Source organism: Natrix helvetica (genome assembly GCF_964273705.1).
Source record: "Natrix helvetica genome assembly, chromosome: 2".
NCBI classification, from domain to species: Eukaryota; Metazoa; Chordata; class Lepidosauria; order Squamata; family Natricidae; genus Natrix; species Natrix helvetica.
The window spans coordinates 297,480,960-297,508,826 of record NC_138552.1 but is presented as its reverse complement, the minus strand read 5'-3'; the positions used below and the strand labels follow the sequence as shown (position 1 = coordinate 297,508,826).

Below are 27,867 nucleotides of genomic sequence, written 5' to 3'. Positions count from 1 at the left end.
AAGAAAAATGGCCAAGATGGAGAAAATAGAGACCAACAACTGGATGGAGTTTATTTATTTAAAACATTTTTATGGTCGCCCATCTTCAAAATCAAAGCTGGGCAACTCACCCTGAGAAAACCCCCGACATTTTCCAGTTTTTTAACCTTAGAAATTCAAAACTTGTCTCAGTCAAACAACAACCTCAGGGAAGTTTCCAGATTCCCTGCAGTTTGACTCTCCCAGGTTAATTGGATGGCAGCTTTTGGTTACCCCAAACGCTATCTCTGTCCCTTCCTATCTTAAGTGGTCAGTTCCAGCAGCCTCTCGCTGAATTCCCAGAGCTTTGTGGCTATGTAGTCATCGCAGGCCTGTGACCAGGGCTCCGAGGGCTGGCAGTCCTCGAAATACCGCCCGCTCAGCCTCTCAATGCCCTCCTCGGTGGCACAGTAGATGGAGGTCTGGGCGCCTGCCTGGCAATCTCTCCTGAACATCTTGGAGAAACAAAGGAACCAGCGTAGCCACCATGAATAGGAGTGACCAATTTTGGTTCTAACAGGTCCTGAAAGGAAAAGAGAGTTGGTTGTGTGGATGGCCTCGGACGGAAAGAAGCACCATCCAGAGTGACCAAGACGAAAAGCGGTTGTTAATTCTCCAATTAAGAATTGAAATGCAATTAGAAATAAGGAGAAATTCAGGACAAGGAAAACAGGATACTCAACACGGTACTTATAGCATTAAAACAGGAATTCAGTTAGAAATCAAATAATGAGAATTTTAGGAAAAACAATGCAGAATCCTCGTAGAATTGTACACACACACACACACACACACACACACACACACACACACACACACACAATGATATTTTGTCTGTTCCCTGAATTGGTTAAAATAGTGCATGTGTGTGTGTGTTCTCTCACACCTCAATCCATTGGAATTAGGTGGCTAATACAGGCAGTCCCTAATTTATTAGAGTTCGTTTAGTGACCATCCAGAGTTACAACAGCACTGGAAAAAGTGACTTATGACTGTTTTTGACACAACCATTGTAGAATCTCCATGATCAAAATTCAGATTTTTAGCAACTCACTCATACTTAGGATGTTGCATTGTCCTGGGGGGGGGGGGGGGGGTCAGGTGATTCCCCCTTTTTGCGACCTTCAGCCAATTCACTTTACAACCATGTTATTAGCTTAGCAGTGCAGTGATTCACTAAACAACTATGGCAAGAAATGTCGCAAAATGTCGCAAAATGGACAACCATTTAAATATGAGCCAGCAGTGTGCAGCAGCTGCCAAAAAAGCCAACACAGTTCTAGGCTGCATCAACAGAGGGAGAGAATCAAGATCACGTGAAGGGTTAATACCACTTTATAATGCCTTGGTAAGGCCACACTTGGAATACTGCATTCAGTTCTGGTCGCCACGATGTAGAAAAGATGTGGAGATTCTAGAAAGAGTGCAGAGAAGAGCAACAAAGATGATTAGGGGACTGGAGACTAAAACATATGAAGAACGGTTGCAGGAACTGGGTATGTTTAGCTTAAGAGAAAGAAGGACTAGGGGAGACATGATAGCATTATTCCAATATCTCAGAGGTTGCCACAAAGAAGAGGGAGTCAAACTATTCTCCAAAGCACCTGAGGGTAGAACAAGAAGCAATGGGTGGAAACTAATCAAGGAGAGAAGCAACTTAGAACTGAGGAGAAATTTCCTGACAGTGAGAACAATTAATCAGTGGAACAGCTTGCCTCCAGAAGTTGTGAATGCCCCAACACTGGAAGTCTTTAAGAAGATGTTGGATAGCTATTTGTCTGAAACGGTATAGGGTTTCCTGCCTAGGCAGGGGGTTGGACTAGAAGACCTCCAAGGTCCCTTCCAACTCTACTATTGTATTGTATTGTAAGATGAAGCAAAATTCACTTAACAACTACCCATATCTTGCTTAGCAACATAAATTTTGGGCTCATAAGGCAAGGATTTCCTGTACATTCAAAGGAAGAATACCGCTATTAAATAATGACTTTTTGGCTTTTCCCCCTAGAAGAACATGGGTATAAACATCAAACCTCTCCTGCGCGAGCTGCACTGGCTACCTGTGGCCTTTCGGGTGCGTTTCAAGGTGTTGATTGTCATCTTTAAAGCGCTCCATGGCATAGGACCTAGTTATCTGCAGGATCGCATCCTACCACACACGTCCCTACGACCAATCTGCTCACACACGGAGGGACTCCTCCTGGTGCCGTCCACTAGGCAATGCCAGCGGGCGACACCTAGGAGTAGGTCCTTCTCTGTGATGGGCCCAACCCTCTGGAATGACCTCCCCCCCCGACATCCGAACTACCACCGACCTCCGCTCCTTCCGTCAAAAATTAAAGACTCACCTGTTTCAATCAGCTGGCCTGGCACTCTCTTAGTTTTGTCTCCCGGGGATATTTCAATTGGGTTTGGGTATTTTAATTGGGGATGTTTCCTTGGCTCCAAATGTCAATAAGCAATAATCCTCTTTGAATGTGAGTGGAGAATGGGGAACTTAAGAGGGGGAGGAATGGAGAAGAGAAAGTTAACTAGGGAATCTTTGCGCGCAAACATTTAGATCCAGCTTTGCTATACAAGCACTTGGATTTTAATAAAAGTAACCTTTTCATGAAGAATGGAGTGGAGAGGCAGGGTGTTGGACTACAAGACCTCCAAGGACCCTTCTCACTCTAAGATTTTAGGATTCTGGACCCGAGGGGTGGTGGTGGGAGACACTTCCCTCCCCAGTTGAGCTCAATGGAGGACACTCCCAGGGTGTCTCTGCAGACGGGGTCGAGGGTGGGGTGGTCTTCAAAAATTTCAGTAACAGGTTCACTACCCCGTTGCTGGGTGGATGTGACCATATGGGTCATGGCCTAGTTGGCCTCCTGCACCATGGGGGAGGCATTTTTTGCCCTCACTAGGCTCTAGAGGCTTTCCTTGAGCCTCCAGGAGGGTGAAAGCCGGTTCTCCTGGGCTCTGGAGGCCAGAAATGGCCCATTTCCAGACTTCCGGAAGGCTCATTTTTTGCCCTCCCCAGAGGGACTTCCGGAACCTCCAGTAGGCCCGTTTTTTGCCCTCCCTGAGCCTCCGCGCAGACCCCGCACTTACCTTGCATGATGAATGGGCCACGAGGGGAGGGGCGGGAGGGCAGGGCGAGGTGGGTGGAGCCAGCCAGGGGTGGCATTTGGGGTTTCACCGAACTGGGCAGAATCCTAGCTAGAGGATTGCCCGAATCTGTGTGAACCCCCAGCAGCTCACCCCTGGTCAAGGGAGTCTCCAGTGGGAGAGAAATGCCTGGCAGAGCCCCAGACGGACCTGGGGGCGGGGGGGGCTCCATTTAGGGTGCCTCGGAGCCAGACTTCCACTCACCTGGGTGAACTGCATAGCAGGTGACGTTGGTTCCTTCCAGCCGCTTGGCCAACTCTCTTGCGTGGAGAATGTTAGCTAGTTTGCTGTTGCAGTATGAATGCAGAGCCTTCCACATTCCCTCTTCCGGCTTGTGGATGGTCCGAAAGTTAATTTTCCCAAAGAAATGGATACTTGAGGCCAGAATTACAATCCTGCTCGGGGCGCAGCACTTCAGCCGGTCTAGGAGCAGGTGGGTCAGCAGGAAGTGGGCCAAGTGGTTGACCTGGAAGGCCTCGTCAAAGCCATCGGCGGTTTGGCCATGCTGAAAGACTCCTATCAGACAAATAAGCGGATTACAGGTAATCCTTGGCTAACAATGTGATCATTCAATGTTACAACAGATGTAATTACCAAAGGGACATACGATCCATTTCCAAAGTTCCAGTGGCTCCTCCTTTTGGTCACATGATCACATTTTGGGTGCTTGGCAAATGGCCCGCAACATGTCAAGTGACCATGATTTGCAACATTTTGTCAAAAAAAGACACTTACCTGCAATTTTTAGCAAAAACACTTGATAGTGAACAACCACATCAAAAGAAGGTCAGAAAAATCAAAGTCACATCACAGCTTACAAAAATAATTTTCAGTCTCCACCATGGTCCTACGTCAAGCACTACCTTTCAATTTGGTCTAGTGGTTAAGCCTAGAAAACAGGAGGCCAGGAGTTCAAATCCCATCTTAGCCATGAAAGCCGGCTGGTGACTTTGGGCCAGTCCCTCACTCTCTGTCCAACCCATCTCACAGTTTTTTTTTGAGGAAAACAGGAGAAGGAAGGTGTATTGCATCTGTTTACCACCTTTAGTTACTTGTAAAAATAATAATAATGGGGAATACAAAAAACAACAACCACAAAGGAGAGAGAGCAGCTCCTCGAGTTATGGCCAAATCCCTGAAGGAAGAGTGTTACATACTGACAGACCGTACTCAAATGTGATTGTTTGAGAGGTCTGACAGCAACACTGGTGACGAAGGTGGGATTGGAAAGCAACTAGGCACCAAAAATCCAGTTGGTCGCTTGGTTGGTCGTACAACTGTGGATAAGTTATGCTCCCAGACCATCTAACTATGTGCAGAGACACAAATTCAACCTCCGTAACCAGAAGGAAGGAGAAACGATCAACCAATATGTTGTTGCACTTCGAAAGGCTGTGGCCTACTGCGAGTTCAGGGACTTAGATGAACTATTGCTGGACAGAATCATTTGCAGTGTTCGGGACATTAGTTTACAGAGAAGGTTGCTCACCAAGACAAACCACCCTCTACAGATCTCCCTGGACGAAGCCAGGGCTACTGAATCTTCAACCAAATTGACGGAGACACTGCAAAGGCAGAGCAGCCCTAAAAGTGCATGCAAAACTGCGGAAGTGCATCGTGAGACTACAGAGCCCAAGGCCTCCGATACTGAGGACGAAATCTACTGCATGCGCATTGATCGCAAAGAAGCAGCATGGAAATGTGAAACGTGTTTCCCACCTTGCGCCAGCTGTGGAAACAACCACCAGTGATCTGCTGGCTGTTTCTGGGACATCATCTGCCAGCACTGCGAACAAAAAGGGCACATCACCAGGGTCTGCAGAAGTGAGTTCCCTGCAGCAGCAAAGCAACCGAAGGGCCAACCTGCACGCCCAAGACCACCAAGATGAGGCTTATGGCAACCAGGGCCAAAGCAACCTGGGGCAGAAACCAATGCGACTTCCAGACCACCATCAGTCAAGCAAGCACCCCGCAGAACAAAAAGCTGAGAGTCCCAATCCTCCTTAAGGGATCTTCTTGCTCCATGGAGATTGACACTGGGCCATCACTGACCATCAGTCCTGGGCTACGATCAAGAAGGCTGTCCTCAACTTGAGGAGGCACAAGTCAGGGTTCAGATCTAAGCCTGAGCGACCTCCAGGGAACTGAATCACGGTTCTTGGCTGAGGCACTTTCTAAGTGCAATTCAAGTCCTTCGACGGACTGCTTCCTGTGATGGTGGTCGGCGGAGCTCTGCAGAGCCTCCTAGGCTTAGACTGGTTAAAATCCCTGTGCCTAGGGGTACCGGAATCAACGCGTTCGTGATGACAGCACCGAAGAGCTCCTTAAGGAGTTTGAGGACGTCTTTGGCACCAGTTTAGGTAAGTATGTGTGGACTCCAATCTCTTTTAATTTGGACCCCAACGTAGCCCCTATTAGGCTAAAGCCCAGGAGAGTCCCTTTCACTCTCCAGCCCAAAATTGATCTTGAATTGGACAAATTAACTGGCCAGGAAATCCTAGAGCAGGTTGATCACGCATGCTGGGAGACCCCTATAGCCGTGATGGCGAACCTATGGCATGCGTGCCACAAGTGGCACGCGGAGCCATTTGTCAGGGCATGCGAGGCGCTGCCCTGTCAGCTGGCCAGCGTGCATGCGCGCGCTGGCCAGCTGAGTTCACCTTTTTAAAAGCTATTTTTGCCTTCCCCAGGCTCCAGAGGCTTAATAGGAGCCTGGGGAGGGCGAAAAGAGCCTCCCCCGCTCCCCCGGGAGGCTTCAAGGACCGTCCCTGAAGCCTTCGGAACGTTGCTCGGAGGGTGGTTTTAAGTGCTCCGAAGGCTTCAGGGACCGTCCGAGGCTTCCCTGATGCCTTTGGAGCACTTAAAACGACCCTCCGAGCAACGCGGAAGTCGCTTCCGGTTTGCTCGGAGGGTGGTTTTAAGCGCTCCGAAGGCTTCAGGGAAGCCTTGGCCAGTCCCTGAAGCCTCCAGAGGGCCTCCGGGGGGTTGGGGGAGGCTCTTTTCGCCCTCCCCAGGCTCCTATAAAGCCCCTGGAGCCTGGGGAGGGCAAAAAAACCATGTAAAAATGGGGGGGGTCGTGCATTGTGCGTGCATGCGCACTAGGGGGGTCGCGCATTGCATTATGGGTGCGGCACGCCCGCAATCGACCCCTCTGCACTCCCCCCACTTGTGGCACGTAAGCCAAAAAAGGTTCGCCATCACTGCCCTATAGTGATGGGTCTGTCCACATCTGTGTGGACTACAAGTGTACAATAAACAAAGCTTTACAACAAAGCACTTATCCTGTGCCCATTGTACAGCACCTACTACATTCCCTTGGCCTGGGAAAGATGTTCGTTAAATTGGATATGGCACAGGCATACCAGCAGTTGTCTGTAGATGGCACCATGGCAGAGGCCCAAACCACTGTGATGCATGGGGGTGCCTTTAAATGCACCTGGCTACAATTTGGCATTAGTATTGCCCCTGGACTGTTCCAAAGCGTCATGGAATGCCTTTTGCAAGGGATACCAGGAGTCCTCCCCTATTTTGATGACATTTTGGTATCAGCTGCAAATAAGGAGCAACTTTTCAAAAGACTTAGGGCTGTTTTGACCAGAATTAGCTAAAAAGGTCTCCGCCTCAAAAGAGAAAAATGCCAAATTAATGTGCCCAGGGTTAAATTTCTAGGGTACCTAATTGACGGCTCTGGGATTCACCCCATAAACAAAAAAATTAAAGTGATCCAGGACGTTCCAGGCGTTCCTTGGACTTCTTAACTTCTACGACATCTTTCTCAAACAGAAAGCTACGGTTGCTGAGCCTTTGCACCGGCTCCTCAGCAAGAAGGCGAAATGGACCTGGGGAAGGGCTGAAGCTGCCGCATTTGCAACTCTGCCACTTGTATTGACTTGTGATGCGTCTCCATTTGGCGTCGGGGCTGTGCTCAGCCACCGCATGCCCAATGGAACCAAGGCGCCCATCGCCTACTACTCGAGGACCCTGTCAGCTGCCAAGCAGAACTACAGCCAACTGGACCGTGAGGTTCTGGCTGCAATAGCTGGTGTTAAGTGGTTCCACAAGTACTTGTATGGCCGTGACTTTGAAATCATCATGGACCGAGAGATCGCTTCCGGTTTCCGAAGGCGATGGACACTGGGCGTTCGCTGTTCGCTTCCCCGGTGGGCTCCTTTTAGGAGCACAGGCAGTCTCGGAGGGACCACCTGCTGTAGGGCGACTTGCTGGAACCCCTGGAATCGGCAGCAGCCGTGGGGGGTTTCCAGCCTCGCCTCAGGAGCCAGGGAGCGAGGGGGGTGCATAGTGCAGCAGTTGGCTGCCTGTGCCTTCGCTGAATGGACTCTGGAAGGAAGCAATTAATCAGAAGTAGCGGCTGAAGTGCTGGAGGTGAGAAGTTCGCTCCAATCTCTCTAACCCTCTTTAATCGATGAGGAGGAGCCTTTTATAAGTTGTGGATTCAATCTATTTGAAGTTGGAAGATTGGAGGGGGGATTCTTTCACCCCTCTTGGGTAAAGCGGCATTTGGACTATCTCTCAATCTCGGAATGGAGAGAGAGAGTAAAAGTTGAATTAGTCACTTGCACTAACTATGTGAGAAAGATTTATATCACAACTGCAAGAGATGATTGCTGAGTTGTTTTAAAAACTTTATGGAAACTTTTGATGTTCTGCTCCCTGGTTCCCTGTGAAAGGGGGAGCCAAGATGGCCTGCTTCCGTCTTCTTCTTCGCACTTATAAATGAAATTTGCCTTTTGGAACTACCTTTGAAGAAATTCCTGGCTTTATATTATTACTACCCCCTAAAGGACTCTTGAAGTTCCTCCTGTTATGTGGTCTTTCTGGATTTGGATTATTTGATTTTCTTTCTTTCTTTTTTTTTGGCTTGGAACTGTGACTGAGGATTAACTTTCACTTTTGTACTTGCCTGTCTTCTCGGACTCACCCAGCTGCATGCTCCACAGACGCCATTTCTTTTGCAAAAGACTTACAGTCATCTCTGAACTCAAACAAATGGGGCCCAGAAAACCACCTTCAGGCAAGGCAGCCTCGGCACCTACCTCCTCTACATCCAGCCCAACAACTCAACAGACCAAAATTACATCATTTTTACAACAAGAAGGGACTGGAGAGAGTTCAAAAGATTTATCTGTTATCCAAATATTCCAGGCTCTTATAAAGGGACAAAATGAGTTGAAAAAAGAGGTGGCAGATTTTAAAGAAGAGCTCAGAGGTGTACAGCAGCAAACAACAGAAATAAACAAAGAATCGGTGTGCTGGAGGAGGGTGCGGTCGGGCTGGGGGAGGAGGTTAAGGCAGTTCAGAAGGGGAATAGAGAATTGGAAAATGTTATGGTAAAGACGGAACTTGAAAGAATGTCCCTTTTTCTCAGATTCCAGAACCTACCGGAGACAGAAGATGAAGATCTTAAGGATATTATGAGTACAATCTTAGCAGAATATATTAAGAGAGATAAAGAACAGTTGTGGTGGGATATGGATCTGGTTTACAGGATCAACTCAGCATATGCCAGAACACATAATGTTCCAAGGGAAGTACACGTTAAATTTCTTAAGAAGACCACTAGGGATGAGGTGCTAGGGGCCCAAAGGGGGGATCACTAAAATATAAAGACAAAGAAATTGCCATTCTTAAGCAAATTCCTAAAAAAATAAGAGATAAGAGGAGGAAGTATTCCTCCTTATCAAAGAAATTATATAATAAAGGAGTTTGGTTTAGATGGTTATTGCCAGAAGGAATGTTGATCTTCTGGGAGAGAAACAGAATTAGAATTAACACAGTTGTGGAGGCAGAGGCGTTCATTAAAAAACACAGTGCCCTCCTAGAAGACGAAAATATAAGAGGTAGTGAAAAAGGTGACAATACACAAGATATGAAGGAGGGAGGGGCTGCAGCTCCGCCTGAAGACAGGGGGGAGGGAGCAATATTGAAAAGACTCAGGTCACAAAAATAAATGTATCTGAAATATCATTGTAATTGTTGATATATTAGAAAGTGGCAAAAGAGATGATTGAACACATGGTTGATACAATGTATAACAAGACGCTGTTTCTGCTTATCTATCTTTGGTTTTTTCTTTTCTGTAAAAGTTGTGAGATTTGGAGAGATTTCTACCTTTAGCACGATGGAGCTGCCAAAATTTTTGTATATCCACTTACCCTTTCCCATAAATGTTTAAAAATCAATAAAATTCTTTTTAAAAAATCATCATGGACCATAAACCGCTGTTGGGTCTCTTGGCTGGGGACCGGCCTACCCCAGCATCTCTGTCACTGTGAATGACTCATTGGACTATTTTCCTCGCGGCCTACAGCTACCGCTTCGTTCATCCACCGGGCACCACTTTGGAACATGCTAACGCCCTCAGCCGGTGCCCTCTACAAGAACTGCTTGCCGATCCGACCCCTGAGACACCTGTGCTGCTCATAGACTGCCTTGAGACTGGGCCTGTCTCCTCCAGCGAGGTCGCCCACCACTCAGCAAAAGACTGGACTCTTGCACAGGTTTTGAATTGGGTGTGGAGGGGGTGGCCCAAGGGGCCGGTTGGGCCAGAATTTAAAATGTTTTTTTACTAAAAGAGACGAACTATCTGTTGTCAATTGTTGTCTACTGTGGGGGGACCGGGTCATTGTTCCAACCAAACTGCGGTTTGCAGTATTAGAGGCCTTGCACATAGGGCATCCGGGAATTATCCGGATGAAAGCTTTGGCCAGGAGTTATGTGTGGTGGCCTAACATGGATAGGGAGATTGAGGAATAGGTGGCTACCTGCATACTGTGCCAGGAGTCCAGACCAGCTCCCCAAGAGGCACCCGCTAAGGAGTGGGAGCAACCTCAGTCACCCTGGTCTAGGATGCACATTGACTTTGCCGGCCCGGTTCACAGCCAAGTATTCATGGTAGTTGTCGATGCCTACTCGAAATGGTTGGAGATAGTCCTCATGGCCACTACCACGGCAGAAGCGGTCATCAAGGCACTACAGAGACTTTTCTCCACTCACGGCGTGCCCGACGTCCTAGTCTCTGACAATGGTCCCCAATTTACAGCCATGCAATTCGCGACTTGCTTAGCTTCACAGGGAATCAGGCATGCCCTGGTCGCTCCATTCCATCCGGCCAGTAATGGACAGGCGGAGAGAATGGTGCGATCCGCTAAAGAAACCCTATCTAGGATGGGGCCAGGAGATTGGCAAACACAGGTTGATCAATTCCTCCTCATTCAGCACATTGTGCCAAGTGCTACCACCGGAAGAAGCCCCTCCGAGCTTCTTTTTTTTTTTAATAAAAAAAATTTTTTTTTTCAAAACAAACACAACACATAAGATCTCCCTTTTTTACATACTGTAGAAAGTTGATTACAAAAGGCCTTCGTGCATCTCTTCCCACAGTCATCAAGCATAATTCATATTAACTCAAGTATTTTAACTCAGATATTTATACATGTTACCATCATCACACCTCCATTTACATTTGGCTATAATTATTTAAACATCCTTCATCATAAAATATACCAAAATTGAATACATAACCACATACTGGCATTTCATTTACTATTTCTAAAATCCTCCAATAACACTGAATCCTTATGTCCTATTCTAGCTAAGCATCCATAATATTTAATAACAAAGTTTTCTAATCCTTCTTATCATTATTTGCAATTTACATCCAATTTCCTTATATTGTACCCATGCCTTATTATCATTATCCCTCCTTTATTTAACTATATCCTGTATCATAACATTTCCCCCCTAATATTCAAAACTTAACTATATCTGACTTAGTTCTTTTTTTTTAATTAGTCTTTATATATAATCCAAGAGGGTTTCTAATCTTCCCTTCATGGGTACCATTCAATATTCATAGCCCATTACTGCTTATCATGACTCTACACATTGTATACATTATTATCATTATTGACCTTCTAATGGGTCACCAGCTAAGATCGCCCTTAGACCAGCTACACCCAAACTACTCTGCCCTGACACCCCCAGATTTGACCGGCAAACTTAGACACTTTAGCGTAGGGGATCAAGTTTATGCCCACAATTACGCTGGAGGTGGGCCTTCTGGATTCCTGCCACGGTTACAGGAATTACTGGACCTCGCTCATATCAATTGGAGCTCAAGGACGGTAGAACATGGAGGTGGCATATTGGTTTGGTTTGGTTTGGTTTATTTGGATTTATATGCCGCCCTTCTCCAAAAGGACACAGGGTGGCGTACAACATTAAAAAACACACATCTCAAAAGTTAAAAAAGATTAAATCCATTTCCAAAAAAACAAACCAAATTTTTTTAAAAAACAATACATTTAAAATAAGTTAAAATTAAAATTAACAGGCCAGGCCGGCTTGCTGGAAAAGCCAACTTTTTAGGGCGCGTCGGAAGGACCGGAGGTCAGGGATTATGCGGAGCTCCAGGGGCATCTCATTCCAGAGGGAAGGCGCTCCCACAGAGAAGGCTCTCCCCCTGGGGGTCACCAGCCGACACTGCCTGGCCGGCGGCACCCTGAAGAGGCCAACTCTGTGGGATCGTACTGGACGGTGGGAGGCTACTGGTGGCAGTAGGTGGTCTCGCAGGTACCCTGGGCCTAAGCCATGGAGCGCTTTAAAGGTCATAATTAATACCTTGAATCGCACCCGGAAAACAACCGGCAACCAGTGCAGGCCGCCTAAAAGGGGTGTAACATGGGAGCACCTAGGTACCCCCATGACAACCCGCGCGGCCGCATTCTGGACCAGCTGAAGCCTCCGGGTGCTCTTCAAGGGCAGCCCCATGTAGAGAGCATTGCAGTAGTCCAGGCGAGAAAGGACGAGGGCATGAGTGACTGTGCACAGAGCATCCCGATCCAGGAAGGGGCGCAACTGACGTACCAGGCGAACCTGGTAAAAGGCCCCCCTGGTCACGGCCGTCAAGTGTTCTTCTAAACTAAGCCGCGTATCCAGGAGGACTCCCAGATTGCGAGCCTTCACTGAGGGGGCTAAAATTTCTCCCCCTATCGTCAAAGATGGAACAAGATGTACAAATCAGGATGACGGAAACCACAGCCACTCAGTCTTGGAGGGATTGAGCTTGAGCCTGTTCCTCCCATCCAGATCTGCACAGCCTCCAGGCATCGGGACATCACGTCGAGAGCATCGTTTGGGTGGTTTGGGGTAGAGATGAAAAGTTGGGTATCATCAGCATATTGATGATACCGTACCCCAAAACCACGGATGATCTCGCCCAGCGGTTTCATGTATATGTTGAACAGGAGGGGTGAGAGAACCGACCCCTGGGGCACCCCACAAGTGACGCGCCTGGGGGTCGATCTCTGCCCTCCAGTCAACACAAACTGCGACCGATCCGACAGGTAGGAGGAGAACCACCGTAAAACGGTGCCCCCCACTCCCAACCCCCCGAGTCGTCGCAGTAGGATACCATGGTCGATGGTATCGAAAGCCGCCAAGAGGTCTAATAGGACCAGGACAGAGGAACAGCCCCTGTTCCGGGCCCGCCAGAGATCATCGACCAACACGACCAATGCCGTCTCCGTGCTGTACCCGGGCCTGAAACCCGGCTGAAACGGATCCTGGTAGACAGCTTCATCCAGGTACTGGGGAAGCTGACGTACTACCACACTCTCGACAACCTTCGCTACAAAACGAAGGTTGGAGACCGGACGATAGTTGCCTAAAGAAGCTGGGTCCAGGGAAGGCTTCTTGAGGAGGGGCCTCACCACCGCCTCCTTCAAGGCAGTGGGAAAGAACCCCTCTCTCAATGAAGCGTTGGTAATCGCCTGGAGCCAGCCTCGTGTCACCTCCCGGGAAGCCAAAACTAACCAAGAGGGACACGGGTCCAGCACACAAGTGGCAGCACTGAGTCTCCCCATAATCCTGTCCATGCCTTCAGGGGTCACAGGGCCAAACCCATCCCAGATTGTCCCCTCAAGATTCATCCCCGTCGGCTCGCCCGAATCTACCCAGTCAGAATCCAAGCCTGTCCAGATCTGAGCGATTTTATCCTGCAGATACTGAACAAATTCTTCAGCCCTACCCTGCAAGGGGTCTTCCCCAGTTCCTTGGTTAAGTAAGGAGCGGGTCACCCTAAACAGGGCGGCTGGGCAGTTATCTGCGGACGCAATAAGAGCGGAAAAATATTGCCGTTTTGCTGCTTCTATCGCCACTAAATAGGATTTAATATAAATTCTTACTAGTGTTCGATCAGATTCGGACTGGCTGGCCCTCCAGCCACTCTCTAGGCGTCTTTTCCGGCGTTTCATCTCCCGAAGCTCCTCGGTAAACCAGGGAGCCACCCGGGATCGACACCGGGTCAGAGGCTGCAAAGGCACAACGCGATCCAAGGCCCCAGCGGCAGCCCTATCCCAGGCTCCCACTTGGGCTTCGATCGGGTTGTGAGCAAGGGATTCAGGAAAAGTCCCAAGCTCCATCAGGAACCTTTCGGGGTCCATCAGGTGCCTGGGGCGGAACCATCTAGTCAGTTCCGCCTCCCTGCGGCGAGGGGTAGCGGTATGGAAGTCAAGCCTGATGAGGAAATGATCAGACCATGACAAGGGTTGAATAGAAATATCCCCTAAATCTAGATCATTCATCCACTGCCCAGAGACAAAAATCAGGTTGAGCGTGTGTCCCCCATTATGGGTGGGGTCTTGAATTAACTGAGTTAGGTCCATAGCTGTCATGGAAGCCATGAACTCCCGAGCTGACTCAGATGTCTCGCCAATGGAAGGCAGATTGAAATCCCCCAGGACCATGAGCCTGGGGAAATCAACCGCCAATCCAGCTAATACATCCAGCAGCTCTGGCAGGGCCGATGAAACATAGCAGGGAGACAGGTATGTAACAAAAAGGCCCACCTGAGCTCCAAGGCCCCACTTCACAAAGAGGGACTCACACCCGCCTATCTGAGGCACAGTGACCTCATGAGGTCTGAGACTTTCCCTAATAACCACCGCTACCCCCCCACCCCTGCCCTGGGCTCTCGGCTGGTGAAACGCCCGGAAGCCTGGTGGGCATAGTTCGCTAAGGGGCACACCTCCCTCATGGCCCAACCAGGTCTCCGTAATGCACGGCAGGTCCGCTCTACCCTCTTGTATGAGGTCGTAAATGAGGGGAGCTTTATGTACCACAGACCTGGCGTTAAGCGACACCAGCCGGAGACCAGGGTCCTGTAATCCCGGGCACCCGGGGGTGCAAGAAGGGCGATGAGGGTCAGAACGCGCGATTGCTCTTAAACAGCAAACCCGCGTCCTCCGAACATCATTTGGCCCTCGGCCCCCACCATATCTGCCTCTCCCACAAACAGTAGAGATGGTGAACCCCCCAATAGAATGGCTTAATGTCTCCCCCGGAATCCCAACCCTTCCCAGCACTCCCACCCATGCCCATTAGTTAGCTCTGGCCTTTGCCCTGGCAGATTCCCCCCCCCCCAAGCCTGTCTGAACCATCAACCCAACCCCCTCTCGGGATCCCAAGATCCGTCATTAAGGAAGCGTCTTGATAGGTCAGAAGGCCATCCCCGGGAAAGGGGGAGTTCCCGGAGGGAGTAAAGTTCTGTCGCAGTATAGCATAGAGGAGAGTGTGGCATCAACCAAACGGGATGACATCATGGGGAGATGGAACAAGGAGATGACATGTCCACAGGGGGGGGCAGCCGGCAGTGTTCAAGGGGGTAGCGGGAAGCTTATGTCCATCATAAAAATAGTCGGTGTTGGGGACAATATGTAAGGGTAACGGACAGCTGTCCAAAATCGCAGCAGATGCTAGCTTGCGAGGTGGTGAAGCGGCCAGTGATGGCGGCAATGAGGACAGCGGCGGCAGCGGTGGCTGCTCCAACTCCGACTCCAACAGCTAAGCTCCGCCCATGCCAGCCGCACTCACATCCATCGCCAGGGCCGCACTCCGTTGACCCAGTCCATAATATCACAGGAGGGGGGGGGCAAATGGCACAGAACGGTGGCCCAGGCAACGGCAGTAATACCAGGGGGGGCACAATGAAGGACCCCCCCACTCCAGCCACGCCCACGCCAGCTCCTGAAGCCATCTTCCGCTGGCGTTAGTATCCATGCCAGCTGCCTCAGCCACTCCCCGCTGATCTAATTTATCATGTTCACAAGCAAGGAGGAGGGGGGGAGCAACCGGGATAACACCACAGCGTGGGGAGCGGCAGCTGTAGAGACCCGAAACCGGGCGTCCCACCGCCACCGCTGACCATACCCACGCCGGCTGCAGAGACCCCAGGCCGGGCATCCCGCCGGGTGTCCCGCTGCAGCTGCTGACCACACCCACGCCGGCAGCTGACCGACGCTCTCCATTCTCCTTTCACCGCCCCATTTCACTCACGATGTTCCGGCTATAAGGCAAGACATCGCTGCTCAAAGGTATCCCCTGAGGTCCCAGGAAGTTCTCATAGCTGGACCTGGAACCAACGATGGAATAGGGTACCCCTGCAAGCCCCAAGAAGGACAATCATCTCCCCGAAGCTCTCCTCAAATGCGACAGGACACCATCTTGGGCATGCGTAGTAGAGAGGATGCCCAACTCTGAGGCCGCCTCTCCCAATCCAACCTTAGGCAACCAGAGATAACTCCTGCATGAGTTAGCCAAAGCCCTACACAAAAGGAGCACAAACTCACTCCTTCCACAGACTTCTCAAGCCCGAAGGTACCAGGGTCCTTATCTGGTGAAGTTGCAGGGGCGCAGCGAGTTCCGAGCAAACCGGCTCCAGAAACTGCAGCCACGCCCTGTGGAAAGTTCCAGAAGTTTCCACCAGGCGAAGCCAGAGAGACAACAGGTCCATCCGACCCGACCGAAGATCCAGCACCAACTGAACCATGCAGGTCTGAGTGAGCTACCAGAAAACCCGCCTACCTGCATGAGTATGTTACAAGCTGGACGAGCCCAACTAAGGGGGGAGGGGTGTTACATACTGACAGACAGTATGGTAGCTTCCACTCAGGTCCTCTGTTCTAGCGGGAACAATACTTGAATGTGATTGGTTGAGAGGTCTGATAGCTCCCTATAAAAGGGCTGCTGCCAGACAAAGTCTTTGCTAGATTGTACATTGTTGTCACTTAATAAAGAACTGTTTGTTGCTGAAGCCTGAAGTCTGCCTCATCCTTTCACCCTATCTAACAGAGAGCAACACCGGAGACAGCCACCATCTTCCCCCTTCCTTGCCCGGAGACCCTGGGGAGAGTCTGCTTTGTCCCCACCTGCGTTGTTGATGAGGATGTCCAGACGGGGCTCCGATTCTAAGAAGGTCTGCGCAAAAGCTCGCACGGAGTCCAGGCTGCCCAGATCCAGGATCATCAGGATCACCTCCGAGTTCCCACTTTCCTGGAAAAGGAGCGGAAGGAATCCTGAGTCTCGGGATCGAGTACGGCTTCAAAGGCGGATCCTGACTTACCTTCTGCGTAGGTCTCCTCACCTCCCATCAATCCCTCTGGGTGGTGCGTAATAAAACAATGCAGGCAATCCCCAACTTACAAACATTTGTTTAGTGAACATACGAAGTTACAATGCCAATGAAAAAAGTGATTGACAACCAGTCCTCAAATTTATAACCCTCGCAGCATCTCCAGGGGTCATGTGATCAGAATGTGTGTGCTTGGCAACCAGTAATAATTCCAATGATGGCAATGTCCTGGGATCATGTGATCACTATTTGTGATTGTCCCAAGAGGTTTCAGACAAGCAAAGTCAAGGGGGGGACTGAATTCACTTAACAACCATGTGATTCACTTAAGAACTGTAGTGATTTGCCCAACAACCATGGCAAAAACTGGGCCTGGCTGACTTAACAACTGCCATGGCTGATTCTGCTCAGTCCTTTAAGAAAGAAAAAACATAAATTCAATAGAATTAGAGAAAAGGTACTTTTACTAGGAAGGAACTGAATACATCTAACTCAGGCAAGATCTGAAGCAAAAATGTGCGAAGCACCAAATTGAAACAAACCCTAGAGCCCACCCCACAATAACCAGGCAACAGGGTTCAATCATTGGCCAATAAGATGTTTTGAGCTCTGATTCAGGTGCACCGTTCCTTCCTTCTGCATATTGTCAGACAGTCAGCCTCGAGGATGGTAAACAAACCCAAGCTGGTACTCCAGGGGTGGCAAGACCTGAAGAAAAAATACATGAAGCACCAAATTGAAGCAAACAAGTAAAGTCAATGAGGGAGGGGGAACTGGCTTTGCTTAACAACCATGTGTTTTGCTTAACAACTGCAGTGATTTGCTTAGCAACCATGACAAAAAAGCTCATAAAATTCAGTTTGGCTGACTGAACAACCTTCTTATTTAGCAAGGGGCATTCTGGCCATAATTGTGGTCATAAGTCAAGGACTGCCCATATAGAGCTGCCAATCTTATAATCAACTCTCAAAATCTCTCAAAGCAGCTCTTCTAAAACAACATTAAAAACCATAATAAAATTATAAACCTGGAAAGCTCAAATAGATATTGGCAACCTTAAGGCCAATGCAGGAGGGGGTCTGCAATGGGAGAACAGGATGGTGATGGACCTCTGTAGGTGTGCCTTGTGAGGTAGTCCTTGGCCTATTATTGGACGGTGGGGCTAGCGAGCATATTATACATAACCCAAAAATTTTTTCCAGTCTGGGACTGGCTGGCAAGGAATATGTAAGCCTGGCAAATGGTAATCATTCTTCGGTACAGGGTCAAAGAACAATACAGGTACCTTGAATTGCTAAGTTGTTTGATAAGGTTTTATGCGCACCAGGTTATATGACACTGGCTCCTGGTTATGAGAGTGATCAACCAGGAACGGTATATGTAGAATAGAATAGAATAGCATAAAGAAGAGAAGAGAAGAGAAGATGGAAGGGAGACTTTGGAAGTCTTCTAGTCCAGCCCCAATACTTGAAGCATGGTTTTTGTAATACGGTTGAAGTGGCTAACTAACTTCGGTTTTCTTTCCTTTTAAATTTGCTTTTTAAATTGTATTTCCCCTAAACCTTAACCTTCAAGAAAAAGGGCTCTCTTTCAGAAACCAGGACTGGCAGGATGGCATTCAATGATATTATAGGTAACAGTTTCATTTTTAGCTGTTCTCAAGACTCAGTGAAGAAAGGAAACACTCAAGCCAAACCTTGAGAAGCGCTGAGAACGTATCTTAGCCAAACCCGTTTTGATCTTTTCCCTTTGCAAAGGTTTCTTTTGCTTTTACTGAGAAGATGATGCCCTTTTTCTGTGGCTGTGCTGTCACTCTGGTTGGTGTAACTGAAGAGAGGGCTGCGTATTTCTAAACCAGTCAACTTTTGCTTTGAAGTTCCCTGTGGTACTAACTATAAAAGCAAACGTAATCCATTTCTCAGGGTTCCCCCTTTTCACAGATATTCTAATCAATTGCTCTTAAATGACCTTCCGACTTGTATGCTTACTGGAAAAGGCAAACCGAGGCAGAACTCAAGGCCAGATTTGGCCATCAGTGAATTGGCCAATGCCGCCCAAGATAGAGAGTCAATGTCAGTATTTGTTATAATGTTTGCAAACACACTAGCTGGTTGCAAAGAAAGCAGACTTCAGTTGCCATTTCCACAGCTGAAGCAGAATTCATAGTGTTATCAGGATTGTGGTCAGAGATAAGGTGGTATGTACAATTATTAAATGCTGTGCAGGAATAAATCGGAGGGGTGCTAAGATATTGAATTTAATAGCCGGAAGAGTACAGTTGTAGTTGGGTGCTGGCTCCTGCATGAGGCAATCTGTGCTATGATTGGTTGCTGTGGGTGTAAAGGGGGACTCGGTAGGCAGCAAATAGATCGGGGGGGGGGGGGAACTCGGAGGTGGTCTTTGCAGTTCTCCAAACTACTCTAAATTTCTGCTAACGGTTCGCTAGAACCGGCTGAATTCCACCTCTGGTTCTGACCAGCCTTTGCAAGCGATGAAAAACCACTTACTCACAAGTAAAACATACCCCCTTTTAAAACAGGGCAGGAACAGTCTTTATTCACCTTGGATAGATAAAACCAAAAATAGAAAATCACAAATATGTGTCCTTGGGCAACACTGGGCAACTCACCATGACAAATCCCACAATACTTTCTAATTTTTAAACTTCAACCCTTGAATTTCCACCTCAAACACAACCTCTGGGAAGTTTCCACATTCCCTGCAGTTTGATCTCCCAGTTTAATCGGACACCTGCTTTCGGTTATTTCAAACTGTGCCTCTGTCCCTTCCCATCTTAAGCGGTCAGTCCCAGCAGCCTCTCGCTGAATTCCCAGAGCTTCTTCGCCAGCTGGTCATCGCAGGCCTGTGGCCAGGGCTCCGAGAGCCGGCAGTCCATGAAATACCGCCCGTTCAACCTCTCGATGCCCTCTTCGGTGGCGCAGTAGATGGAGGTCTGGGCGCCCGCCTCCCTAGCTCGGCTGAACAGCTTCATGAACGAAAGCGACCAACCTATCCACCGTGGAAAATAGCGACCAAGTTCGGTTCTAACAGCTCCTGAAAGCAAAAGAGAGTTGGTTGTGTGAAGGGCTCGGGGATGGAAGGAAGTACCTTCCAGGGTGACCCAGAGAGAGGAGGAGGAAGTCACAAATGAACCACACCCGTTGCCCATTTTAAATAATTTTCGGACCACCCAATACTGAAGTGAGTTGGCTATGGTGCAAAGCGTCTGTGCGTGTGTGTGTGTGTGTGTGTGTTTGTGAACATCTGCGTGCTGCATTGCACACCTGAATCCACTGTCATTGGATGGCTAATAGGTTCAAATAAATAATATTACTTAATGATGGTTTGTCTGTTTCCCGAGTTGGTTAAAATAGTGTTTGTGTGTTTGTGTGTGTTGTCACACACATGAATCCATTGGAATTAAGTGGCTAATACGGGCAGTTGTATATAGGTAGATCTCTCTCTCTCTCTCTTCCTCTCCCTCTCCCTCTCTCTCTCTAACGTTGCAGATCCCCGGTATAGTCTCCTGCTTGAGGAAGAGGTTGGACTGTATGACCTCCAAAGGCCCTTCCCACACTAAGATTCTAGGATTCTGGACCTGGGATGGTGGGAGACGTCTCCCTCCGCAGCTGAGGAAGCTCCCAGGGTGGTCTGCAGTGGAGGCCGAGGGAGGACCCAGTAGGATACGGGGGGGGGGGCTCAATCTGGGTGCCTTGGAGCTGGACTTCCACTCACCTGGATGAACCGCGTAGCAGGTAACGTTGGTTCCTTCCAGTCGGTTGGCCAACTCTCTCACTTGGAGAATGTTGGCTAGTTTGCTGTTGCAGTACGAATGTAGACTTTTCCATATCCCTTCCACCGGCCTGTGGATGGTCCGAAAGTCAATCTTCCCGAAAACATGGATACTTGAGGCCACAGTTATGATCCGGCTCGGAGCACAGCGCTTCAGCCGGTCCAGGAGCAGGTGGGTCAGCAGGAAGTGGGCCAAGTGGTTGACCTGGAAGGCCTGGTCAAAGCCATCGGCAGTTTGGCCATCCTGAAAGACTCCTGCCAGATAAATAAGCGGATTACATGCAATCCTTGGTTTACAACGGGTCACTTCGCAATCTAATGAAAGGTAACAACAATCAGGTTCCAAACTTCCAGTGGCTCCCCCTTGTGGCCACATCACACGATTGCAACCTGTTGCTTGGCAACCAGTCTGACCTTGGAAACCTGGGAAGTGACTGTGATTTATGACATTTTTGTCAAAAAAAGGCATTTATTTGCAGTTTTCAACAAAAACACCCGATAGTGAACAATCGGTTCGCTTAACAATAGCCTCAAAAAAAGAATGTAAAATCGTGTTGGTCACACAGGTGACCGGATTTAGCACCATCACAACTTATGACCATAATGGGCAGGCTACATCATGGTCATAAGTCGAGGACTGCATGTAAAGCATCCAGTTTGGCCTAGTGGTTAAGCGTAGAAAATGGGAGGACATGAGTTCTCAATCCTGCCTTTAGCCATGAAAGCCAGCTGGGTGACTTTGATCCAAACACTAGGAGACGGGGAATTCTAGTCTTGCCTTAGGCATGATCTGAGTGACTTTGAGCCAATCACTACCGTGTTTCCCCGAAAATACGACAGGGTGTTATATTTTTTTGACCCACGAAATATGGCCTTGGGCTTTAATTAAAGGGGAGGGCTTATTATTTTTGGGTTGCTGGGTGGCTGCTCCCTTGCGACTGGGTTCCTGAAGAGCCGGGCACAGCCTCAGGGTCGAATGGCTGTGTTGAACTGTCACAGCAGCAACACAGCAGCCATGAGGTGATCAAGCTCGTGAGCAGCCGCCCGGCAACCCCCCTTTCCAGCCGGGTACAGCGCCGCTGACCGACCTAGCAGTACCCGGAAGACACCAAGCAACACGAGCGCCTGTTCGCCGCCCTCTGCCTCCTGTGGCTCGGTGCCTTCGGAATGCCCCTAGGTGAGTGAATGGGGCTCTGCATGGCTGGAGAGGGGGGTTGCGCAGCGGATTTTCCACTCCCCGCTCGCGTGAAGGGCACCTCCGCTGCTGACGCTGCCCGCCACCTGGGTTTTTTTTCAAAGCACGGAGGACGGATGTCGCTCTGGGAGTACACTCTATATTTGTACCCATTCACTCACCTAGGGGCATTCCGAAGGCACCGAGCCACGGGAGGCGGAGGGTGGTGAACAGGCGCTCGCGTTGCTTGGTGCCTTCCGGGTACTGCTAGGTCGGTCAGTGGCGCTGTACCCGGCTGGAAAGGGGGGTTGCCGGGCGGCTGCCCCTGAGCTTGGTCACCTCATGGCTGCTGTGTTGCTGCTGTGACAGTGCAACACAGCCATTCGACCCTGTGCCCGGCTCTTCGGGAACCCGCTCGCAAGAGAGCAGATGCCCAGCAACCCCCCCCTCTTCAGCTGGGCACAGCGCCGCTGACCAACCTAGCGGTACCCCGAAAACACCAAGCAACGCGAGCGCCTTTGCCCCCACCTCGTTCCCGTGGCTTGGTGCCTTCGGGATACCGCTAGGTCGGCGACTGGTGCTCTGCCTGGCCGGAGGGGGGGGATTGTTCAGGGGGCTTATTTTCGGGGGTGGGCTTATATTTTTGCCCATGCGAAAAATGTGGCAAGGCTTTAGTTTCAGGACAGGTTGTATTTTTGGGGAAACACGGTAGGAGATGGAGAGTTCTAGTCCTTCCTTAGGCATGAACTAAGTGGCTTTGAGCCAATCACTAGGAGACGGGGAGGGTCTGCTCCGTCCCCACCTGCGTTGTTGATGAGGATGTCCAGACGGGGCTCCGATTCTAAGAAGGTCTGCGCAAAAGCTCGCACGGAGTCCAGACTGCCCAGATCCAGGATCATCAGGATCACCTCCGAGTTCCCACTTTCCTGGAAAAGGAACGGAAGGAATCTTGAGCCTCGGGATCGACTACGGCTTCCAAGGGGGATCCTGACTTACTCACCTTCTGCATAGGTCTCCTCACCTCCCGTCAATCTCTCTGGGTGCTGTGTAACGGGTCTCCAACACTAGGACTGCAGACTGTTATGGAGCCGTGGCCCGTTGGGGACTGGGCCGCCAAAGTGGCAGGCTAGTGCATGAAGCTTCGTGTCAAGGCAGCCTCCCTCAGTAACCAAGAAAGAAACCACTCAACTCCATTTTTCAGAATTAAGAGTACTTTTACTGGTTATGAGTAGATAGCAGCTAAGCAAAGCAAGATCTGAGGCAAAAGCACGCGGAATCATAGATATCAATGTGGGAACCCAACTCCCTCCCCCTGGCAACGCCATCCCACAGTCCAATCCGCACACCCCACCGGTGTCATGTGGGCTGCAGCTTCAAAAAGCATCATCAGGTTGGCATGCCAGACAGCTGGCCTAGGCGGCAAATGCACTGTGTGCAGAATGCGCAGTAGATGGTGAGAACAAACCTCCCTTTTCCACTCACTCCTGCACTAAAAGCTTCCCCTCCCAAATACCACGTTCCCCCCCCTCCCCGTTTCAATGGCAGCCGAAAGCAAGTAGCAAAGCAGAGGCTGACACTCCGTTTGCACATGTATGGGATTTAGGATTAGAACTCTGGCCCTCACCCCTGAAACTGCTGAAGACGCCACCGCCAGTCCAAGAAATCAAAAAGGCTGGGGGGAGGGGGCTAGCGTTATAGTAAAACAATACAAGTTGTCCTGGATTTTTTGCTAACTATTTAGTGATCATTTGAAGTTACGATGCCACTCGTAGCATCCCCAAGGTCACGTGATCAATATCTGAGATCCTCTCAAGAGGAGTCAGACAAGCAAAGTCAATCGGGGAGCTGGATTCACTTAACAACCATGTGATTCGCTTAACAACCATGGCAAAAATGTTAATAATATTGTATCTGATGCATGTCAGGTTTCCAAAAGATGCCCTAATTAATTCATGAGCCTCGAGCCAAGTTCCAAAAGAAATCCAGTTTTTTATTAGGAACATCATTTTGGCAATTCCCCATTGCAGTCAGATCTGACCTCATTTAAATTATGGCTGAACTTTGTCCCTGTTTCTTCCCTCCCCTCACTCTGTGACATAAATCACATTCTCCAACGAGGTGCACCCCTCCCAAGCCTGCTATAGTAATCTGAGATCCGACTTTAGCCGAAGGTATGCGTGAAATGCGCTCCCCCCCCCCGTTTCCTCCCCATGGCATCTTATAGCAGACGTGCAAATGCTTTATGAGTTGACAATGCACTTAACAAACGTCTTATTTAGCAATGGGAATTCTGGCTTCAACTGTAGTCGCAAGTAGAGGACTGCCTGGATATAGCTGCCAATCTTATAATCAACTCAAGGCAGCTCTCAATCAAAAGTTAAAACAACATAAAAACCGTAATAGAACTATAAACCTTGAAAAAATGCTCGTTAAGGCCAACTTCAGTGGGAGAACAGGACGGTGATGGACCTCTGTAGGTGTGTATTGTGAGGATACTACAGGTAGTCCTCGACTTACAACTGCAATCAAGAGCAACATTTCTTAAGTGAGTCTTGCCCCCCCCATTTTACGACCTTTCTTGCAGCAGTTGTTAAGTGAGTCAGTGCAATTGTTAAGTTCATTGTAAGGTGAATTGTGCTTTTTTAGTGAGTTTCGAAAGATTGCAAAAGGGGATCACGTGACCCAGGTGATACTGCGGCCGTCATAAATATTATTTATTTATTTATTTATTTATTTATTTATTTATTTATTTATTTATTATTAGCGTTTATATACCGCCCCCTCTCCCGAAAGGGACTCGGGGCGGTGTACAGTCCGTATTAAAATACAACAGATTAAAACGTAGAAATAACTATATAAATACATGTATAAGAGGAGGGTAAAATATGCCAAACTGTACAGCTAATAAATAAATCAATACAAAAGTTTAAAATATCAAGTTAAATTTAAAACAATATCCCTCTAAAAACCAGTAAGAATGTGTATGCCAGGAGGTAAACGTTAAAATTATGCCAAACCAGCCAGTCGGATATGAGCCAGTTGTCAAGCTCCTGAATTTTGATCACGTGAGCATAAAGATGCTGCAGAGGTTGTAAGTGTGAAAAATGGTCATGTCACTTTTTTCAATGCCATTGTAACTTTGAACAGCTGTTAAATAAACTGTTGTGAGTCAAGGATCACCCGTGCGACATCTATTCTATTGTGAGCCTATGGCGTGATACAGGGGTGAAATTCAGCAGGTTCTGGAGAACCGGTAGCAGAAAGTTTGAGTAGTTGGGAGAACTGGCAAAGGCCACCTTTGGCTGGCCCCCGAGTGGGGAGGGAATGGGGATTTTACAATATCCTTCCCCTGCCACGCCCACAGAACCGGTAGTAAAAAAAATTGAATTTCACCACTGGTGCGATATTATAGCGATTTTATCATGGTTTTATCGTAACTTAATATTTCCTCTCATCTATTGTACTGTCCACCTATTTGTTACACATGTATTTGTGGATGCTTTATTTAAACTTAAATTTGTCTTTGTGCGTATAGTGTGTTTTATCTATTTGTGTATCAGAGATCACATAATCTCTTTAGATGCCATTTGCTAAATAAATGAATAAAAACCATCAGGAAAACACCTGGATGCAGAAGAAATCGGAGGAACAGAGAGAACCGCACGACAGGCACTTACCCGTCTGATGTCGTACACGGCGGATTCTCCTCTCGCTTTGTTGCGGCAGGCCAGAATGACGCGGGCGCCTCTCCGGGCCAGATCCACCGCTGTGGCCTTCCCTATCCCAGTATTTCCACCTAGGAAAGGCCAGAGAAAGGATTCACCAAGATCGCCCAGCCTTTGACAGGGATCCAGGAGCCAGGCCTGCATTTTTGTGCCTGCAGTTTTTGTGGTGTCGCACAAGGAAGCATTTCTTTGGCTTCTCAACTTTGGAAACTTTAACATGGGTGGACTTCAAGGAATTAAAATCAGGGTCAACTGAGTGGTGCAATTGGGGGCGTGGATCCTCAAGCGTTTTAGGCTTGCTTGGGGCATGCAGTTAACTCCACGCTTAGGAATCTCTTTCAGATCAAGTTTATTATCAGGCATCCTTAATAGCAAAACTTACAGGGTTCAGATACTTCTGACTTTCCATGATGTGTCCCATCACGTGGTGTAAAAAGAGGATGATTTTATCCCCATGCTGAGCGGAGATGTAGAAGGCTACTATTCCGATTCACAAAAGCATTTAAACTGCCCGGCTATAAACTTTGCATGTGGGCAAGATGCCCCAGTGGCCAATCATAAACAGAGATGTGATCACATGTCATGGAACTACATTTCCTATAAGGCAGTCTCTGCCTACATTTCCCATGAGGTAGTTTCTTAAAGGAGACAGTTCTTAATTCCTACACTAGCTATAGGTTCCACAGTAATGGTGATTTATAAAATAGGGAAGTAACTTTACTTTATAAAATTTATAAAGCAGAGTTACAGCAAACCCCTACCGCCCGCCATGAAAGCTGGAACGCCCACTAGTGGGCGGTAGGGACCAGGTTGACTGCCACTGAGCTACATACTGCTGGGGCAGCACAGGGGGAGTGGAGCCTTCTTGGAACAGCTGAAAGGGGGTGTTGGAAAAGGCTCCCACACCCATTTTGCACCACTCAGGTAGTAACCCCAAGGACACAGAGAAACTTCCAGGTGGCTTTAACTGCTCTCTAAAACAGGGATGTCAAACAGGATTTCATTGAAGGATTTCATCAGGGTTGTGTTTGATCCGGGGTGGGGGTGGGGGGTGGCCAGGGGGCGTGGCCAGCTCAATGTCAGTCACAGAGGCTTCGTTTTCAGCCTGCTGCAGCCCTCGAGCAGAAAAACTGGAGCTTGGGGAGGTTGCGCACGGCCTGCTCCGGCTCCATTTTTGCTGGCAGAGGCATCACGGGCCGGTCCTTCGCTGTTTGCATGGTGGGCCTGTGGGACACCTCTAAGCACCCCATGGGGCTTGAGTTTGACACCCTTTGCTCTAAAACAGGGGTCCCCAAACTTGGGCACTTTAAGACTTGTGGAAGTCCACAAGTGCCCAGGATTGGGGACCCCTGCTGTAAAAGAATGCAACTGACCCGATGTCTGCAAGGAATATAATATATATCCTTCCGTTCCCCTCCATACAGAACAGAACAACAGAGGTGGAAGGGACCTTGTAGGTCATCTAGTCCAACCCCCCAAGTAGGAGACCCGACACCATTTCTGACAGGTGGCAGTCCAGTCAGAGCCGAAGAAGCTTCTTGGGGGGAGAAGCTAAACATCTTCAGAGAAAAATCAGAAAGCCCAGCTGCCTCTTGGGGGGGGGGGGAAGCACCTTTGGGGCATTCCGTTACTTCTCTTTTGAGGAGGGCAGGAAGGAAATCGCTGAGCCTCGTGGCGCAATCCAGAAAATAAATCCTGCCACTTTGGCTTCTCAGAAACCACCAGATTTTAACGATTAATGCTGGCAAGGAAGCAAAGGAGGCCCAGGTTCGTCCTTCCGAGGCTCCCCTTGGCTGGTCCAAGCGCGGGTCTCCGGCAGCCCGGCCCTACTTTTCCCCTTGGGTTGGGGGGGTCGACTTTCCACTGGCGTCTCTCTGGGACCTTCGCGCTGCGCTTTTGCTCCGGGACTTTTGCGCGGAGCCCCTGAGGTGGGAGGGGGGCTTATGGAAGGAAGAGAGAGAAGGGGGAAAAAAAGAGAGAAGGGAAAAAAAGGAAGGAAGGAAGAAAGAAAGGCACTGCCCCCACCGCCCCCCCCCCCAGCTGACCTGTGATGAGCACCGTCTTGCCCCGCAGGCTGACCGCGTTCCGGCACCGTGTGGCCGCCACGAAGTTGTAGTAAATCAGCGCGTAGAGCCCCAGCAGCAGCGCCACGCCTGCACCCAGCGCCCCCGCCACCTCCATGGCCCGATCCCCTCTGGCCCCGCACCCCCCACCGCTTCCCTTTTACCCACACCGCCCCCGCCCCTGCCCCGCCCCTGCCTGGGACAACCACCGCCGCTCGTGGCTCTGCCAACCTCTCGCCCTCCCCTCGTCCCCTCATTCTGGCCTCTCCTCATGGTCTTCCGTCCTGCGTCCAAAGGGGGGGGGGGTCCCTGGCCACCCGTAGCCGGTTGCTCCTTCGCCCTCCACTCGTCCCCTCTTGGGGAGGGAGGCAGGGAAGGAAGGAAGGAAGGAAGGAAGGAAGGAGAAAGAGAGAGGGGTGGAAGGAAGCAAAGAAAGAAGGAAAGAAGGTGATAGGAATAAGAAGGAAAGGGGAGGAAGGAAAGGAAAGAAGGAACGAGATGAGGAGGAGGAGGAGG

General features: G+C 49.3%; 1 protein-coding gene across 2 annotated transcripts; it reads right to left on the bottom strand.

Moving 5' to 3' along the window:
* On the bottom strand, positions 1 to 27,469 carry LOC309387979 (dehydrogenase/reductase SDR family member 13-like; the record flags this gene model as incomplete). 2 transcript variants are annotated; one of them, XM_081944930.1, is made up of 5 exons in its annotated part: positions 1 to 541; positions 3,373 to 3,684; positions 16,395 to 16,518; positions 25,241 to 25,359; positions 27,334 to 27,469. In XM_081944930.1, the coding sequence occupies 5 exons, from the start codon at positions 27,467 to 27,469 to the stop codon at positions 282 to 284; spliced, it is 951 nt and encodes a 316-aa protein (XP_081801056.1). In that variant the 3' UTR covers positions 1 to 281. The 2 variants fall into 2 exon arrangements, with proteins under 2 accessions (XP_081801056.1, XP_081801055.1); XM_081944929.1 differs by lacking the exons at positions 1 to 541; positions 3,373 to 3,684; positions 16,395 to 16,518 and adding exons at positions 19,115 to 19,651; positions 20,333 to 20,644; positions 22,366 to 22,489.
* Positions 27,470 to 27,867: the final 398 nt, after the last annotated feature.